At 38.9% G+C, this 19,089-nt stretch overlaps 1 protein-coding gene and 1 long non-coding RNA gene across 11 annotated transcripts; one reads left to right on the plus strand and one right to left on the minus strand.

Moving 5' to 3' along the window:
* Positions 1 to 223: 223 nt before the first annotated feature.
* LOC148847151 (protein FAR1-RELATED SEQUENCE 5-like) lies at positions 224 to 12,904 on the minus strand. 10 transcript variants are annotated; one of them, XM_088950891.1, is made up of 7 exons: positions 12,542 to 12,904; positions 2,984 to 5,872; positions 2,790 to 2,850; positions 2,613 to 2,712; positions 2,465 to 2,527; positions 2,293 to 2,355; positions 224 to 602 (listed from the first exon to the last, which is right to left on the minus strand). In XM_088950891.1, exons 2-7 carry the CDS (start codon positions 5,853 to 5,855, stop codon positions 567 to 569), a joined length of 3,195 nt encoding a protein of 1,064 aa, XP_088807017.1. In that variant the 5' UTR covers positions 5,856 to 5,872; positions 12,542 to 12,904; the 3' UTR covers positions 224 to 566. The 10 variants fall into 10 exon arrangements, with proteins under 10 accessions (XP_088807017.1, XP_088807018.1, XP_088807015.1 ...); XM_088950892.1 differs by having other exon boundaries at positions 12,562 to 12,841; XM_088950889.1 differs by having other exon boundaries at positions 2,951 to 5,872; positions 12,562 to 12,841.
* Positions 12,905 to 17,549: 4,645 nt separating this feature from the next.
* LOC148847152 (uncharacterized) lies at positions 17,550 to 18,573 on the plus strand. Its single transcript, XR_016101136.1, has 2 exons — positions 17,550 to 17,845; positions 18,117 to 18,573. It is a non-coding gene; the product is annotated as an uncharacterized LOC148847152 (long non-coding RNA).
* The last annotated feature ends 516 nt before the right edge of the window (positions 18,574 to 19,089 follow it).

Here is a 19,089-nt window from a genome sequence, read left to right on the forward strand (position 1 = left end):
TTACCAAGGGAAGGGAGGGAATGGCCATTGGTTCAAATGGGGGAATGCCATTCTACCTAGAATGGAAATAGAATTCTGATTCCGCCCAACCAAACGATTAGAATTGGAGCAGACCGAATTCCAGACCCATTCCTGCAACCCAAACAGGCCCTTGAAGGTTTGAAAGAATTTCTTTTTCTTTTTATAAAAAAGGGGAAAAAGATTTCATTTTCACAATATGGCGTCAAGAAAACGTAAAGTAGACGCTTAAAACTAAAAGAGAAAAAAGAAAAATAGTTCACAAGCTCTAGTACACTCTGATAAAAGATAACTATTTCCACAAGCGTTCTTATATACACATGCAAACAGCTGCCAAGCGATTTGCCAACAAAAAAATATTTACCCAAATGCAGTTTGGAACTTCCACCGGGCCTTGTCCACGGGCTTGTATTGTTTTTGGGTTTGTAATCCCTCTTCATTACCCCATTGCCTTATGATGGTATGCAATGTCTGATTTTGGGCTGATTGCTTCTTTCTCCAGTTAAATTATTTGCTGGCTATTCCTGAATTGTGGCTTTCCTGTATCATCACCAACCTCCAGTTCTTGGCACGAGCCAAGTTTGCTAGCACAAGGAATAACAGCAGTGACAACAAGGTTTTTGTAGGTAAAAGAAATCCATAATGCAAATCTAGCATATTTTATGGAGATTAACAAACTGCTTTCAGAGGTAAGTAATTTAAAAGATTGAAATGTTAAATCTAACCTTTTTTTCCTGCTCGAAAGGTAGCATTTGTTTCAAAAAGTGGAGAGGGAGGATCTACATGAGAAAATGTACAAGCAGGACAAAGGGCAAAAGAACCTGGAACCCACCCAGGGAATTACATAGGCAAAGCATTTGCATTGTACAAAAAAACCCTTTACGCCCCAGATTTGGATAGAGTTTCAGTTGTATGATTCAGTTCCCTTGGAATCTATTTAACAGTTTGAAGCTCTAAGAATTTCATTCTGGCATGTAGTGCAAGATTATCTCCATGGTGGCCTTCCCAATGGGAAATCACCACCATTCACCATAGATAAAGCCCATCACAATGAACATCATTCCTCAATAGAATTCCCACAAAGACCACCTAATCAATAGGGGTTTGGTCAATGCCAATCAGTGTGCTCTATGCCAATCAGAGGTTGAAGATGCATATCATCTATTGTTTTGGGCCCATCTATTGTTTTGGTGATGATGAGGGATCTGGTTTCTCTGATTGTATCTTGGCCCTCTAAGGTGTTTGGTGCCTGGTGCCTTGTGTTGGGACATTTGGCTCAAGCGCAGTAACGGAGTCTTCATTCAATCATGTTCAGAGATTGAAAGATTGATAGGTGCATGATTGAATGGACCAGTGTTATGAAGTTAGAAGGCATGAAAAAGGAGCAACTCACAAATCAACGGGAGATCTTTTTTTTTTTTTTTTAATTATGTAAATGAGTGAATACTAAATACATTTTATTAAGTCAGTATACTTTGTGTATAGCTGTTCTGGCCTGTGGAGTCTGGACAGTTTCCTTTTGTAATTAGTTCGAGAGAATCTCTCAAAAAAAGGCACGTGTGCAAGTAAAGATACAAGGCTAAACGGATAAAAAAATATCTGGATTTTGAAAAATTTAAATCCCTTAATTTAGTGATTAAATTTAAAGATTAAAATATTTGGGCAACCTTTTGCAGGTATTGATATTATATGATACTATCAAAATGTTCTGATTTAACCTTTATGGTCTGAATATAAAGCCAAGGCAAGTAGTGGCATTATATGGTAAAGATATTCAATCTCAGACTATAATTTAAGGTCTCTGCAACAGCCAGAAATTTTAGATGGGGAGATGGGGAGCATTAGGTAACTTGAATGTAGCATGTACATTTCAAAAGTTTAGAACTTCCATTGAAAGTTGAAACTTTGATGCAGTTGCCTGGACACCGCCAATTGTACCTTCTAAATGTTAAGCCATCAGCAGATTCCCTACATCATAAATCTAGAAAGTGTCCTGAAATATTCTAATAGCATGATCAAGATTTTCATTTTAGATTACCAACAACTAGCAAGTTGGATTTTATTGAGTAGGTACATTGTCATTGCTCTGACATTTACCATTTCAATTTGAAGGCAATTTGGTTTGTTCCTATGATCAGGAGATAGTTTGTCACGTCTCACGTGGTGATTGAAAGATAATTATATGGCAAGGTAATAATAATATTGTCTATTTATTGATAAAAAAATAATAGTCTATTGCCCAATAGGGAAGTTATCAACAATTGTCAGACTCACCTGATTAATAGCAAAATGGCTCATTGGAGAAGTTGGAATGCTAGACGAGCCAACTGACAGTTCCTACAATGTTTTAAGCAAAAGAAATAAAACATAACTAAAAAAATCTAGAAAAAAAAATAGCTATTCTAATGATTTATAACTAACAGAGCATGATTTTCCGCAGCTTCACCTGATTAAGGTCAAAAATATTTGGTTCAGAGGTCTGGATGCATGAAAGCCCAGCTAATGATTCCTATAAAAATTATGCAATAAAATTTTCTGTAAAATTGTCTATAGGCCATAATAAGAAAAAAAAAAGAGTGTTTCAAATTGCTAACCCCAAAATTGGTAGCATTAGAAGAGTGACATTGGCCATTCAGATCACCCAAGGAGCCAGCAGGAGCACATGCATATACACAGACATTTGGCCACACATACCTATCATAAACATATATTTTATTGTTACAAAATAGGAGCTTAATTTATAATAAATCAAGAGTATTGGGTATACTTACGACAGCCCACTGCAATTTTGGGATTCTTGTTCATCTTTCTCTCCAACATGGCATGAATCATCTGGGACAGAGAAGAAAACAAGTAAAAGAAAATTAGTAATCAAAACATCGAGATAAATGACATCAACAAGAAAAAGTGTACTAACAACTGTAGTTAATACCATTAATCAGAAATTTGGTATTCTGGTACATACCAACTCCCTCCTTGCTGGAACAGGAAGGTGGCCCATCATGTTCAATTGAAGTGGGCCCTGCTGAAAGTAATGTTGTCTCGTTATGTTCACTTGATCCAGGCTCTGGTGAAAGCAAAATATCACCATGCTTGTCTGATTTAAGCCCTGTTCTAGCTTTCGTTTTTCCTTTGTCTTCCCCCAATGAAGAAATGGTTCTTTTAGGCGGTTTCCCTTCTGCTTTCTCATGTGCTGGATTACATAATAGCTTGTTCTCAGAACTCCCTCCATTCAAATGGAAGTCTGAGTCTACAATATTCTTAACTTCGACTGTAAAATCCAAACCTTTAGGGTCCTCGATGTTTGGCTGAATAATACTTGTTTCTTCATGAGCAAAGTTTACTGGTTCTCTTAATGCCATCTCGATTTCATGCTTTTCTGTTTGATAAGCATTTGTGGAAGTCTCACCTTTTGCATAAAGGTCAGAATGTTGGCAGCAAGAGTCCTTATGACGCAATGCTGATGACTTCTGAGAGTTTTGATGCATTTCCCTGGCATTTTCCTCCAGAACAACATTAGACTTTACCTTTTTGGTCCACCTCTTTCTAATGTACGTCTCAGGAATCAGCATAACATTTTTCACCATGAAGACTTTCAAGATGTGCCTGCAGAGTATGCCTGAAAATTCAAATTTCTGACAACTACATGTAATCTGAATATCTTTATTATAAGAGTTGATATTAACAAGAAAGTTCCTGTTGTGCCCCCATCTTGACACCATGTAAGTAGAGTTTGCCCCTGCCCTTCCAGTTTCTTTAGCAATGTGCTTGAAACTATCACAGAATTCATTATGGAACTCTTTAAACACTGATCTTGTATAAACATCAGCTGCTTGTTGTTCCATTGGAAGGTCCAACTTCAGTACCGGCCTTGTTTGGTGGGATATAAAGTCTTCGTAAGTTTCCTTTTCACGTCTACTAACAAGTGCATTCTCGCATTGTTTGATAAAATCACTAAGAGGAAGAGACTTGTTCAGGTATCCATTAAAAAAGGAGTTAATATTTTCAATTCGTTGACTTGTTGTCATGTCAGCATGGAAGATGTACCTTGAGTAGGCTGGAACCCATTTGTGCCGTTTCTTATACATATTGTCAAGCCACTCATCATCACGGAGTTCATACCTGTTAAGTAATGATGACCATCTAGATTCAAACTCATCACACCACTGAGACTCATAGATGCATTTCTTGAAATCTGTAATGAAACCGTCCTCAATTTTGTAAAGATGGCTCAAATGTTTAACTGCATTCTGGAAGATGTGCCATAAACATAAGCGGTGATGGGTCCTTGGTAAGACTCGCTCAATTGCTTTTGCCATTACTGCATTTGGATTAGTAATTATTGAAACTGGATGATGATCAGACATCACTTTCAAAAATGTCTCCAGTAACCAAACAAATGATTCCTCAGTTTCGCTCGAAAGTATTGCATAACCAAGTAAGACTGTCTGTTGGTGATGATTAACACCTACAATTGGAGCAAAAGGTCTCCCATACTTGTTAGTCCCATAACTTGTATCCAAGTAAATCACATCTCCAAAGTAACTATAATCCATCCTTGACCTTGCATCAGCCCAGAAGAAGTTCATCCTCTTATCCCTTTCACTTCCTTGTATTGCATAAAAGAAGGATGGGTTTGCTTCTTGCATATGCCTAAGGTAGCTGAGGATAACCTGTGCATCTCCCATTTTTACATGCTTTCCCAGCTTTTCACTTGAATGATCTTCTAAATCTTGTTCAGGATTCTCATTTCCATCAGCTTCTCGTATCAAGTCAGGTACTGCTTCCATTGGTTTCATCCCTGCATCAGGTGTCATATCATTTAGTTGTCCATAAGTAGATTGATTGCATCTGTGGGATCTCATCAAATGTATTTCTCCTTGCTGAGCACATTCATGGTTATGTTCCTCACAAAATTTTTGCACAACCCACTTACCACTGTTCACCTTCTTCAAGTCTAACTTTGCATTACAACCAACCCTTGAAACTAGATGATTTCGTTTGCTCACCTTCGCTGCTACTCCATCTTTAACTTGATTTGTTTCATCATTATCACTTTCAAGGCTTTTTCGACTATGACCTTCCTTCGAACAGCAAAGTCTACGAAAAAGAATCGATCCATCAATATTTGATTTACGAATTTTAGCTTTTCGGACACTAAAACCTACAATCCTTGCATATTCATTGTAAAAAAGAAATGCCTTGTCAAGAGAGTCAAACTCCATCCCTACAGATGGTTTAGAGAATGCCCTTGTACCATTAACTGGCCCCTGAGTGGACTGCTTCCGTTTGTGAGACCTCAATAAATGTGTTTCTCCTTGATGAGCACATTCATGGTTATGTTCCTCATCGAATTTTTGTACAACCCATCTACCACCATTCTTTCTTTTCACATCTAACTTTGCATTGCAACCTACCCTTGTTACCGCTTGATTGTGTACCCCCACCTTCATTAAAGCACCACACTTCATTTGCCTGGTTTCATTGGTATCGTTTCCACGTTTATTTCGGCGATGGCCTTCCTTTGAACAGCAAAATCGACGAAAAATAAATGATCCATCAAGATTTGATTTACGAGTTTTACCCTTCCTTACACTAAAACCCACAATCCTAGCATATCCATTGTAAAAAAGGAATGCCCTATCAAGAGAATCAAACTCCATTCCAACATATGGCCTGTAACATGCAACTTCATCAAGTGCAGGTAATCTGCTCAGTGAAGAATATTCCTGCACTGCATGAGTCTCAAGATTTGTCACTTTATCTCCAAATTCAGGAATGACTTCAAATATTCTATCACTGGCATCAATTGAGTCAGATGTGCTTGTCCTTTCCATTTGATGTTGTCTTATGCCTATGATACATTTATGTCAAAATAAAATAGAGTTTGAAATGTCAAAGACTGAGAAATAACTTAAAACAAATCTCTGCAATCCCAAGGCAATTGACCTAAAATGTCAACAAGTACAGAATAGGCTAACAAGCACTACAATGAAATATAGAAACTTCGTTCATATATGTGCATTGAAAAAGCAATGGAATTGATACCATAATTTTCTCTAGGCCACCAAGTTCAAGTCAGACATTATTCCAATATTTATATGACAATAAGAGAAATATGTTCTTTTATAAATTTTATTTAAAATTAACACAAAAGAACATGCAAAATCAATAATTTAATATTTAAATAATCAAAAATCTAATGAGCCCTTTCTTGCAGTCTAAATGTACACTTAAAAGGGAAGCTAAAAGTGTGGGGTAAAGAGGAATTTAAAAAGTTTGTGGAAGACAAAAATAAACTCAAGAGCAAGATGATCTAGACCAAAGAGAGCAACTGGGCACTTTGGACGAAGGGGGTAGAAGCAGAATAGAAACTCTTAAAAAGGATTGGGAGAAGCTTATAAGAAGGGAAGAAATCTTTTGGAGGCAAAGGTCTCGAGTGAGATGGTTGAAGGAAGGAGACAATAATTCAAAGTTCTTTCATAGTTATGCATCAGGGAGAAGGAAAGACTATGTCTCAAAGCTGAGAGTGGGGCAGAGAGAGACAGAGGACAAACGAGAAATTTCAGAAGCCATAGAGTAGTTTTTCAAAGGTTTGTACTCTAAAGACGGGTCCTGTAGGATTCCTTTGAATAACTGGGAGGGACCTAAGTTGTTGGAGGACAAAAAGTTGTGGCTAGAAAGAAGCTTTGAAGAGCGAGAAATTAAGGAAACAGTGTTTAAGATGGATGGTGATAGAGCTCCTGGTCCGGATGGATTCCCTATCCTTTTCTTTCAGTTGTGTTGGGATACAGTTAAGTCTGATCTGTTGGAGGTGCTTTCAGATTTCTACATTTCGGCCATCATGAATAAAGGCAACAACTCGACCTTTATCACTCTAGTTCCAAAGAAAGAGGGGACCTTGGAAGTTAAAGACTTCAGACCTATCAGTTTGGTGGGGAGCTTATAAAAAATTGTGGCTAAAGTTCTTGCGACTAGACTAAAGGAGGTGCTGAAAGATTTAATTTCAAGCAACCAATTTGCCTTTGTGAAAGGGAGATAATTTATTGACAGTATACTTGTGGCAAATGATTGTGTAGAAGAAAGAAGACAAAGTGACAAGGCAGGGGTAGTAATCAAGCTGGATCTAGAAAAGGCCTACGATAAAGTGGATTGGGACTGCTTGTTGGAGATTCAAAACCTGAGAGGCTTTGGAAGGAGATGGGTGAGGTGGATTAGAGGGTATATAAGTTCTGCTTGGTTTTCAATCCTAATAAATGGAGAGCCGACTGGCTATTTTAATGCAGACAGGGGCCTGAGATGAGGGTGACCTCTCTCCCCCCTACTCTTTACTTTGGTAGCTGATATCTTCAGTTATTTACTTCAAAAAGCAAGGGAGAGGAGCCTGCTGAAAGGGTTTGAGGTAGGTAGGGAAGAAATTCAGATATCTCACTTGATGTTCGTAGATGACATTATCTTGTTCTTGGAGGCGGATTGGGAAAACATCTCCAACCTAAAAAGGGTATTAAATATTTTTGAGCTGGTTACTGGGCTTAGAATTAACTTAAACAAAAGCAGTATTGTAGGCATAAATGTAAATGGTTCTCTGCTGGAAAGGTTCAAGGAGCTGTTAGGTTGTAAATTAGAGAAACTTCCTATCACCTATCTGGGAATGACTTTTGGTGGGAATCCAAGGAGTAAAAGTTTTTGGAATCTGGTAAAAAAATGCGAGAGAAGACTGGCTACATGGAAGAAAAGCTACCTGTCAAAAGGGGGTAGGCTCACACTTACTTGTCGGTTTTCAGTATCCCGGGCAAAGTAAGAAGTAAGATTGAGAAGCTTCAGTGGGATTTCCTATGGGAAGGTGGTAGCGAAAAGAAGGAACCTAGCCCTTCTTGGAAAGCAGTCGTGGAGGTTCCCCTTGGAGACGGAAGCGTTGTGGACAAAAATCATCAAGAGAAAGTACGGAAGACATGCCAATGGTTGGGATAGCAAGGTCCACCCAAACCAAGTTAAAGCCTCTAACCCCTTGGAGAGGTATTTCTTCTGTTTATGACCTCTTTATTGATTTTGTAAGATATCGGGTGGGAAATGGGTATAGTACCAAATTCTGGACTGATTTACGGTGGGGAGAGGACACCCTTGCAAACTCCTACCCTAGAATTTTTAACCTGTCCTGTTCCAAAGAAGCCACCGTAGCCTATAGCCTCAGTCGCTCTCCCTCAGGAATCAGTTGGAATCTGAACCTTAGAAGGCCTTTAAGAGAGATAGAGCTGGATGAAATAGCAAACTTGCTAAACTCTCTAAGTGAGGTTTACATCTCCCTGGCCTCCCCTGACCGAAGGATCTGGAAACTTAATCCTGCTGGCAAGTTCTCAACTAACTCCTTTTTTAAGGATCTAGTTTCAGAAGATCAAATCACCCCCTTCCCGGTTAAGAACGTTTGGAGACCACATGTTCCCCCTAGAGTTTCTTTCTTTGTCTGGGAAGCCTGCTTAAAGAAAATAAATACTTGTGATTTAATACAGAAAAAGCTTAGAGGAAGGTTATGTATCTCCCCTCATGTCTGTTCTCTCTGCCTTGGTGATGGTGAAACAGCCAACCGCATTCTTCTCCACTGCCCTGTCACTCGGAAGGTCTGGTGTTTCTTCCTAAACTTAGTTGGTTACAGCTGGGTTTTCCTTGAGAAGGTAGTGGACCTCCTGTGGCAGTGGAAAGGCAAAGGTCTAGGAAAAAGAGGAAGGGTATATTGGAGTACAGTGACACATGCAGTCCTTTGGGGTATTTGGGAAGAAAGGAACAACAGAACCTTTGAAAACAAATTCAGAAATGTGGAAGACCTAATCTCTTACATAACTTTCCCCTGTAACCTTTGGGTGGTTAATCATTCAAAAAAAAAAAAAAAAAACTTTGGGTGGTTAGTTCTGAAGCTTTCAAAGGTCTGTCTCTAAAAGACCTCCAAAGTAACCTTCCAGCCATCCTGCAGTCCTCTCCTAGATCTGAATCGACCATGAGAAGCCTTATTGTGGAATAGGGTGGGGTGATCCTACACTTTGATGATAGTGCCCAAGGATCTACCAACCAAGCAGGAATTGGTGGTGTCTTCTGTGGGGAGAGGGGGATCAGCTGGGCTTATAGTGGTCCGATTGGGAGAGCTGATGCTACAAAAGCAGAGGTCTTGTCAGCACTTACAGGAATTCAGCTTGCTAAACAGCTGGGCTTTTGCTCCTTAACTATAAAAGGGGACTCTGCAAATATGATAGCCTGGCTAAGGGAGAAGGGAGAGCCTTGGAGACTTGCTCATCTGCTAGCTGAAGCTCGAGATATCTTACAGTCATTGAATGTAAATCTGGTGTGGATTCCTAGGGAGCAAAACACTGTTGCAGACAGCCTTGCAAAATCAGGGGTTTCTAAGGAAAGTTTGTATAGTGACTTCTGCTTACCTCTATAATTCTGCATCAGCTGCTTTAGCTTGTAGTACATTTTCTCATGTACTTGTTCCTGTTTTAATTTAATAAAAGTTACCTTTGCTCAAAAAAAAGGGGTCGGCTACTGCCACCAATACTGTTTCATCAATCTGTTTTATTTAAAGCCATATCCATTGTTGAATTATTAGTATCTAAATTATTTCTTACTACTACCCATGTCCTTTTGGTCTACCCCTAGCTCTTCTAGCCCCTTCAACTTGTAACAAATCACTTCTTCTAACTGGCGCTGTTGGTGGCCTTCTATGCAAGTGACCAAACCATCTTATTCTACTCTCTCTCATTTTATTACCTATTGGAGCTACTCCTAGGTACCTACAGATGATTTCATTCCTAATCCTATCCTTTCTAGTTTTTTCCACTCATCCATCTTAGCATTCACATTTCTGCCACACTCATTTTCTGGACATGTTATTTCTTGACTGCCCAACACACTCTTGCATACAACATAACTGGCCTTACTGTTTTATAGAATCTTCCTTTTAGTTTAAGCGGTATCTGCCTATCACATAAAAGTCCAGATGCACCCCTCCATTTTGCCCATCTTGCTCCAATTCTTTGGGTGACATCCTCAATCACTCCTTGTTATGAATTATTGAACCAAAGTATCCAAAATGGAGCATGAATAAGCATAATATCCCAAAAGAACCCCCAATAGTGTGGCTGCCTAAGAACACTGCATAGGTAAGAAAAGGCTAAATGAATCATTAGGTTCAACCACTTGTTCAAAGTCATGTGCATTTGGAGCCAGCACTAAGATTTGAATATTGGCTCCTTGTGTTTTGGGGTGGAGTTAACTCAGGAGTCAGGAACTGATAAACTATGGGTTTTTTGCTCATTTCAACTTGTAGCATTATTAAGATTCTAGAAGAGGTGTTGGCACAATAGGATCAGTTAGTTTTAGGCATACTAGTAAGTAGTAACACTGATGGGAGGGTAGATTGTACTAGCTCTAAAATACAAATTTCGGCTCTTTTCTAGTTTGCTCTCTATGTTTATTTAGTAAATTGAGGGCCTTTATTTTTATATTTCCTGTATTGGTTGTTTAGTTTCCAATACTTGATATGATGTTTCATAATAATCTCATAGTGCTCCTAATAGTTTCTTAACAATGGATATGGCACTAAACAGAATGGAATGATGAAACAGGATTCATGTAGCCGACCCCATATAGTTGGGATAAGGCTTAGATGATGACAATAATAATTCAATGAAGAACATCTTGGCAAGTCTTCCCATTAATTTTATGCCATTCTGAGAATTTTTTGTGTCAATTGAAGAAAAACAGAAAGGGCCCATAGAAACTTCTATTGTTGGAGTAAGATGAACAAAAGAAGTTTCACCAAGTAAATCCAAAAAGGATGACTATGCCAAAAAATGTCATCTGGGTTTAGAAACTCAAAAGTAATTGATATAGCTCTCAGTGGTATCTGGAATGTGGTAGAGAACACTTGGCAGTTTTTTGAATTTTCAACTGCAGTTGGACTTCTAGGGAACTATCCAGCCCATGTGTGTAAGTTCTTGTCAAATGCATGCATTTTTTTTTTCTTCTTTTCAAGGAGATAATAGTTACATTTTGATAAGACTTTGTTTTTTAATCTAAAACTCAAGATGATTGACCCAGTAAACTGATAAGTCAACTGAACTGACACAGTGAGTTGAGGGCTGATCCTTTGATTCTTTCCAGATTGAATGATTCTACGTTTAATTCAAGGTAAATTTGAAATTGGTTCTTGCTACCAATCCATCTAAACCAAAACCCTACCATTCCTCTCTAGTCATTAATCATTATCATTTGAAAAAAAAAAACCTCGGATTTTTTTTTTATCTTCTCAATCTCTTTCTTCATGTTCACAATCTCTGTCTTTTAGTGATTTCATCTCCCCTCCAAGGTGATCATCATGTTTGTTGCATCTAGAAGGGACCTGATGATTAAAGCATTTATAAATTATAAAAGCAGCAGCTCCGCCTGGTAAGACTTTGAACACCTCCTTGCGGCAGGATTATCAGTAATCCAACCAATCTTTTTCCAGCATGCAGAGTCTGGAAGGTTTTCTTCAGCTTCTCATATACATGCACATGGAGATGTCCAGTGCTCTCACAATGACAATTACATTTTGTGAAATTGATTAGAATGGTGTTTGGAAACTATGGACTTCTGAATATACCATCCCAGAATGCAATCAATCATGTGTACACCAAGTAAGAAGATAACATCCTCTTCTTGGTAGATATTTGGGCGTTTGAGTCCTAGTTTAAGTGAACGAGTCATCCAAACAATGCAAACTATTACGCTTTAAGTTACAGAAACCATCTAGCTCTGACTTTTAAGGGATAAGAAGCATCAAGTCAGTAGAATTCTAGAAGGAAAATATAACAGGGATGCTCCTCTATAAACTCTCCTCAATGAAGTTGGTGAACAAGGTAGACCAAAGAACCCGGACCGACTGGCAACTTCAGCATTACTGATAAGAGCAACTCCATTTCCCAAAGTCTATATCAACTAGCTTCATACTCAGAAATATACAAGGCAGCCCACTCCCATTTTTCGTTTAGTAATTGCTGCTCTGACCTTAGACTATCTTTCAAGTTTGTCTTGCAAGCATTCCTATTTTCTATAAGGCCAGGTGGGTTTCCATACAACCCAGTTTAGTAGCTTACCCACCAAGGCGACCATTTTGTAGTTCATGAAAACAGGAATAGCTTAATTAAATCAACAACAGTTGTTAATCATGACCTACAAATAAAAAAAAAATGCAGTTCACCAAAATAAAGGAAATGAAGGATGCCCATGAAATGGAAACATTTTAAAAGACATTCTTTCCTTGAAGCAACTCCAGCATTAATAAAATAAAACTGAAAAACAGAAACCCCATTACGAAACAGAGAGCATTCATCAACAAAGTCGATTGAACCGGATACTTCGAAAAGGAGGGAACAAAATAACAATTCAGAGTGGAGTAGAGCATAAAGTATGTGGCAATTAAATGGACGCTGAGTCATTTTAGTTCCAAGGCAAAACAAATGAAACAGCAAACATAAATAGGAAAAGGAAGGACCTGTAAGTGGAGAAATTTACATAAACAACTACGCTACGCCGGGGATCACTCCTATGATGGGAAGAACCGAAGAACTTTCAGTACTGACGACCGGCCAGAACAGCCAGCGAAGGAGATTGGAAGAACGAAGAAACCCCGAGATACGAGGCTCGTGGGTCGTCGTCCTCGGAGGAGTATCCGACAAATAAACGTCAGACCGCATGGGTTTTGGTTGCCCAAAGACAGACGAGCCATGGCGGAGTCCTCCTTGGGAGGACAAAAGACGTTTTCGTTGTAAGGCTAAAACTGGAGGATTGGAACATCTCAGTTTAGGGATTGACGATATACATAACAAATTGCGCCTATATTTCTGTATTTTCGATTGTGACACGTTGAATTGGAATCCCTTAAATAAGCCGAGAGAATTTACAATCTTGAGTGTACGGTCTTGATACGATATCCGCCGAATCCCGAAGACCAAGACGGTAGGAATTAGAAATTAGAGTGCGTGCGTAAGTGTCCGGGGAGATAAATAACAATATAACATAACATACAGAGTCCAGAGTTCAGTTGAAGAGGTGTAATGCGGGCCGTGCCTGCCTGGCTCGGAGTCGGAACCCCTCTGAGGGGAAGCCCGGCATGGCCCGTAGCAATGCCGTTGCTAACTATTTTCTATTTTTTTTTAGTAAAAAATGACTAATATTTAAAAAATAAAAATTTTAATAAAAGACATAAAAATAGAAAAAAAAAGTAATAAATTGAAAAAAAAATATTTCATTTAAATGTAATGCATGCAATTGATCATATACGAATGAAGTGATAAAATTAAATTGAAAAAAAGTAATAAAACTGAAAATAAAAATTACATTGAAATTAAAAAATCATAGTAAAACTGAAATACAAAATTTACAAAAAATTTAGAATTATTGTACGATTATTGAATATACAAAAAATAATGACTTAAATATTTTTATCAACTTCAAGGTCCAACTTCTCCATCTCCTTAATCTTGATCTTCATAATCTTCATCTAGTGAACCATTGTCATGTCTTCCATAATTTTATAGTTTGTCTTGTGCATTTAGTTTATATCCTTTAAACATATGTACATCTCTAGGCTTTTGTCATTAATGTAACTATGTGATTTATATATACTACAGATTTGAAATAATAAATTTTTTAGGTAAATTACAAGGACCACCCTAAACTTTGGCTGTTAGACAAAGACCCCCTTAGTCGTTAAGCCAAATAATGTATGTGTTTAGTTCTATTTATGTTTATTGAATAAACATTTAAACTTTATTTGATGGTAAAACCGAGAAATGCAATAATTACAACCGTTTATGACAAGTAGGCCCCATTAGGCATCATTTCAGCATAATAGTGAATAAATGACTGTCGTGTTTGAAGAAGTTTCAAAAAATAACTTCTACAAATGACTCGCATGCACATAAACCAAAATTCACTTTTTACATGTAGAAGAACAAGATAGAGAAAAAATGCTGAGATGGCACCTATGTGGCACCATCAATAAACATTTCCTGAATAACCTAAACGTAACCAAACACACTCAATATAATGCATTAAATTACCAAAATACCTATCAAAACATTTTTTGTCTTGAAGGATTCCATGCAGTCAAATTCACCCATTCATTCATTTTTTGTCTTGAAGGATCCATTGAATTGTGGTGCATATTTGGGAATTCGTCTCATTGAAACATCAGGGCACGATAAAACAAAGACCATGCTTGGACAACGGGTCTAGCCTGAGGTTCAGAATATTTGGTGCTTTTGACGTGATTCCTAGTGTTTTGCTTATCTCGTGTTTGATGCTTGTCGACGCCAGAATCCATGGTGTTTACAGTGGAGGGCCATGGCAGAGTGCCCATGCTACTTTAGACGGTGGGAGCGACGCCTCTGGAACTATGGGTATGTAAGGCATATAACTACTGCCCCAACTGCTTTCTCGGTTTATTCTCCTAATCATACGACCAGTCCTGCATTCATCCACCTGCAATGCGATACATTTTGTCTCGCCTGTTAATTATCCTCTTTTCCTAGTATTGTTAGAACTCAGATCCTCAGTATTTTCATGTGTCTCTTTGCCTTTTCAGTGTTGTAAATTCCAAATTTCTCTGTGCATTCCCTCACATGGACACCAAGTAATTCCATATTGTGTTGTTTTTCACCATTGAAGCATGGGGGAGACACTTCAGCTTTTGTTTTTCATGGCTAATCCTGAGAAACCCACCTCGTGTTCTCAGGGAATTGCGTGTAGCTACTCATTTTCCAACCATGGCTGATGCACACCCTTTGAGAAGTCTATGAGTATTATTAGTACAGTGGTCGACTAACATTTGGCCTTGACACTTCCAGCATTCTTCTGTTACATGTCGTCCTGAGTCGCATTCTGGTCATCAAAGCCATTAAACCAGTTGAAGACTTTCATTATTGTGCAGGTCACAAGATATCACGGAATATTACCATCGAAGTCATCTACGACAATCTTGCCCGTGGAAGGTGAAGAATATTTGGGGTTAATTTATCTTTACATTGATGCTTTTTGAAGGGTGGGGGCTCGCATCGACATCATCGTCCTTTAGAACAAAGAAGGACGAAACCTAATTTATCTGCCCCCTGACTCGCCCCCCCAAAAACGTCCGACGAAACCTAAGCGCGACGCGTGCGGACTCCATTTCACGCCGTTTCAAACACGTCTGTTAATTCCTTCCCGCCCCAAAAGATTTCTTCTCCCATTCTACTTCTAGTGCCCCTTCCCTCTCTTCTCTCTGCCACTTTTTAAAACTTTTAAAACAAAATGTTTTCTACGGCAACTCTCCTCCGCCAGTTTCCACATCTTCCAGTTGCACGAGCTTCTCCTTCGTCAGATACGCCGGCGGTTTCCTCTGGCGAGTTTCGACTTTCCATTAGGTTTCCGTTGTACGCTAACCATCATCACCTGCTACAAGTTCAGATTTCTGGGAACAAAACCAGATAATCTCTACGGCAGTAACTGCTTTTTATAACTGATCCAGTTGGTAAAGGTAAAAGAAATGGAATTCTACTACCTACGAATATTCACCGGTTCAGCTGAAACAAACGTCAAGATATATTGACCGTTTTTCTCTAGAATCTATATCCTTTTGGATTACAGTTCTAACTTCTAAGACAAAAAAAAGGCGAGCCTATTTTTCTGGTGAATTATTGAGATTCATGTTTTTAGCCGGCGAATTAATCAAGAGATATGGTGAACACTGCATAACCTCTTCTAAGTTTCCTGTTAGCTTTGCTCTAACTGTTACAGAGTGATCGAATTAATGAGTCTAAAATGATATAGTGGCCGGCCGCATTGTAATTTTTCACATCAAACTTACTTTCTAGTTTCTGCTATAAATCAATGGGTGTCCGTCAATTATTCTTCTTTGAAGGTGTATGGTCTATGATCAGGACTACGAATGAAAGGAGTAACCTTGGTCTCTTCCATTCCATACTTGGCGCCAAATCCAAATCTCCCACGCAAGGTATAACAAACATTTGATTATATTTCCAGATCCCATATATATATATATATATATATACGTCCTTTCCTGTAAATGCATACGTATACGCAACACACATGATACGCTAGCTGGATAATCCATGATCATTTGTGCAGTTTACGCGGAGGTTTCTAAACATGGCTCAGCAGTGATAGAGTGGCTAGAGACTGTCAATAGTGACGAAGAAGGGGAAGCTCTTAGCGTAATTTCACTTGTCGATTATTGTTTTCTTTTTTATCTTCACTGGTTTATCCAACTAATGGAGTTTCGTCTATGTTGACCAAGGTTTTGATTTCGAAAGAGATAGCGGAGAGGGTGGGTTCCATTAAATCAATGTTGAATTCAATGGAGGATGGAGAAATTAGTATCTCGGCCTACGACACTGCATGGGTGGCTCTAGTCAAAGATATTCATGGAAGTGGTGTTCCTCAGTTCCCTTTTAGCCTTCGGTGGATCGTCGAAAATCAGCTCCCAGATGGTTCTTGGGGTGACCGTGGGATGCTCTCTGCTCACGATCGGATACTAAACACTTTGGCTTTTGTGGTTACATTGAAATCATGGAACGTATACCCAGAGAGATGGGAGCAAGGTATGACAAAATTAACTAAATACTGGTTCATCATCAGTTGTACGTATTATCAGTTCATCAATTGAATGTGATGATTATATAGGCTAATTAATTAAGATGGGTTTTGCTTTGGCTTACTAGGAATATTATTCATTCGGGAGAACATGTGCATGCTCGAAACTGAAAATGCACAGAACATGCCGATAGGCTTTGAAATTGCTTTCCCTTCTCTTATTGAAATTGCTAAGAATCTGGATTTGCAAGTTCCAGATGATTCTGCTTTCATGCAAGAGATATATACCAAGCGGAGCGCCTCGGCTTTCTGCTTTCATGCTTTCCCTTCTCTAATTGAAATTGTTTTTTCTCACTACCTAATGTCTATCCTGTCGACTTGTTTGAACATATTTGGGCTGTTGATCGGTTGGAACGCCTCGGCATTTCTCGATATTTCCAATCAGAAATTAAAGAATGCCTCAATCATGTCTACAGGTGTCGTTATTCGGCGTCGACCGGCGGAACTCGAAAGAGTTAATCTCTGGTGGGTTACCGAAAAGAGTGTCAAGGGTTTGAAACGGCGTCAGGGGGCTTCCACTCCGGCGGGTTTCATGTCTGAGAATGTTAGAAAACAAATGAGAATAAACAAAAAAAAAAAAAAGATAAGAAATGAGAAAAACTTACATAATATTTATCTCCTGCCGGCATGGTTTTCAAAACCGGACCGGACCAGACGGTTAAACTGGAAAAACTGGCAACCGTTCAGCTCCCCGGGTCCGGTTATACTCTAAACCGTTATTTAGAAATAACCGTTGAAAAAGTAAAAAAACCGCTGACCTGGGCGGTCGAATCGTTAAACCGTTCGACCCAGGCAGCGGTTCGCGGGTAGGCAAAATTTATTTTCGTTCGATTTTTGTTTTTTAATTCCATTCACATCTCACGATTATCCCTTACGAGTTAGGGTTACTTTTGTTCTAACTTCTAACCCTTCCAGTTCCAGCCTTCCTTCTCATACTCCAACGGTGCAACCGATGACCTGTGGCAGCCACGACCGACGTCGACCAACGGGTGAATCACGATGACTGGCGGCTGTCGTTCAGATTTCCTACCTCAAAAAGGCTTCATCTACGGCAGTGGGCAAGAAGGATCAGCGACGGATTTCCTTCATTTTGTCATCAGCAGCAACAAGGAGCAACAAGGACAGTGGCGGCCAATGATTTTACGTAAATTCTCTCAAAACTATTCATTTGTCATCTACTCTGCTTCGCGAGAATCGAGAACAGTGTCGCTGCTCCTCGTCCCCTTTCGTCCCCTTTTCATCTCTCCACTTATTTTCCCTTATTCTCATTCTCATTCTCCCTCATACTCTTGATTTTATTTTATTAATTTATTAATTTTATTGTTTTTTAACTTTCTCCATCTTTAGAATAATTTCTGTGTTTCCCCACCTCTGCCCGAAATCCAGTTTTAGTGTGCAAATGTGTTCATCGACAGAATTGGCTCCAACTTCAGAGGTTTGTGGGGTGTCTTTTTTTTGGTTTTCGGTCTTGCTGAGGAAGAAAAGAAAGAAGAAAGAAAATGGTAGAAATTGTCGTTCCACTTGCAGAGGAGTACGAGAGGAGGATCGGGGTTTCGAAAGACGATGAGATTGATTTGGTTTCTTGTGTGTCAGTTCTGGCACGGCCGATGGATGCATTCTCCTGGGCAAAGAAAGCTGCGGAGGATAGGTTTCAGCTTGCAAAGAAGGTTAGAACCCAAGACTGATTTGGGTCTTGCTACCATCAATGGGCACTTTTCGGCTTGAGCCTCAACCTTTCACTGCTATAGTTAACAACTGATATAATGGTTTTTTTTTTTCCGTCCTTAATTTGTAAGTTCTGTTTTATTTCCTTCTGCCATGGAATCTGTACATATTAATTTCTAAAGGTTTATAAATTTGAAGTTACCAAGAGACCTCTCTCAAAAAAACTCTCTCAAAAAAAAAAATCTGGCTTTAGTGGGCTTCCCCCAAGGTGACACCGAAGGTCTACTCCTTTCGTGCGCTCCTCACCTCCTCCATGAGGATGATCCACTGGATTCATTGCAACACCACGAACAATGGGGAGAGACTATTGGCTCTACTCTTTATCGCAGTGAAGAAGGGAGAACAGAGAGGACAATTCTACTTTTTTATTTTCTATTTGTTATATAGTTTGTTATTTTTGTATTTAGATAATTTTACATTTTTTGTTTTGTATTTTCTTGTATTTTTTTCTGTTTGTATTTAATTTTATACTATTTTATATTATTTATAAATATATTTTTTATTTTAATTTATTTATGATATCACGGGTCAAACCGTTCGATTCAAACGGTTGAACCGCTTAACCGAAAACCGGTCCTCTGACCAGTTCTGTTCTCGGTTCGTTTTTAAAAACCTTGCCTGTCGTTATGGCCGTCGGCATCAACCGGCGGAACTCGAAAGAGT

This window comes from Nelumbo lutea, chromosome 6 (assembly GCF_056320005.1).
Source record: "Nelumbo lutea isolate HS-2025 chromosome 6, American lotus-T2T, whole genome shotgun sequence".
Lineage (NCBI taxonomy): Eukaryota > Viridiplantae > Streptophyta > Magnoliopsida > Proteales > Nelumbonaceae > Nelumbo > Nelumbo lutea.

Coding starts and splice junctions, on each gene's coding strand:
- LOC148847151 (XM_088950889.1), bottom strand. CDS start 5,855: ATGGAAAGGACAAGCACATCTGACTCAATTGATGCCAGTGATAGAATA. Junction 2,528..2,612: donor CTAATGCTACCAATTTTGGG/GTTAGCAATTTG, acceptor TAATTTTTATAG/GAATCATTAGCTGGGCTTTC. Junction 2,356..2,464: donor ATATTTTTGACCTTAATCAG/GTGAAGCTGCGG, acceptor AAAACATTGTAG/GAACTGTCAGTTGGCTCGTC.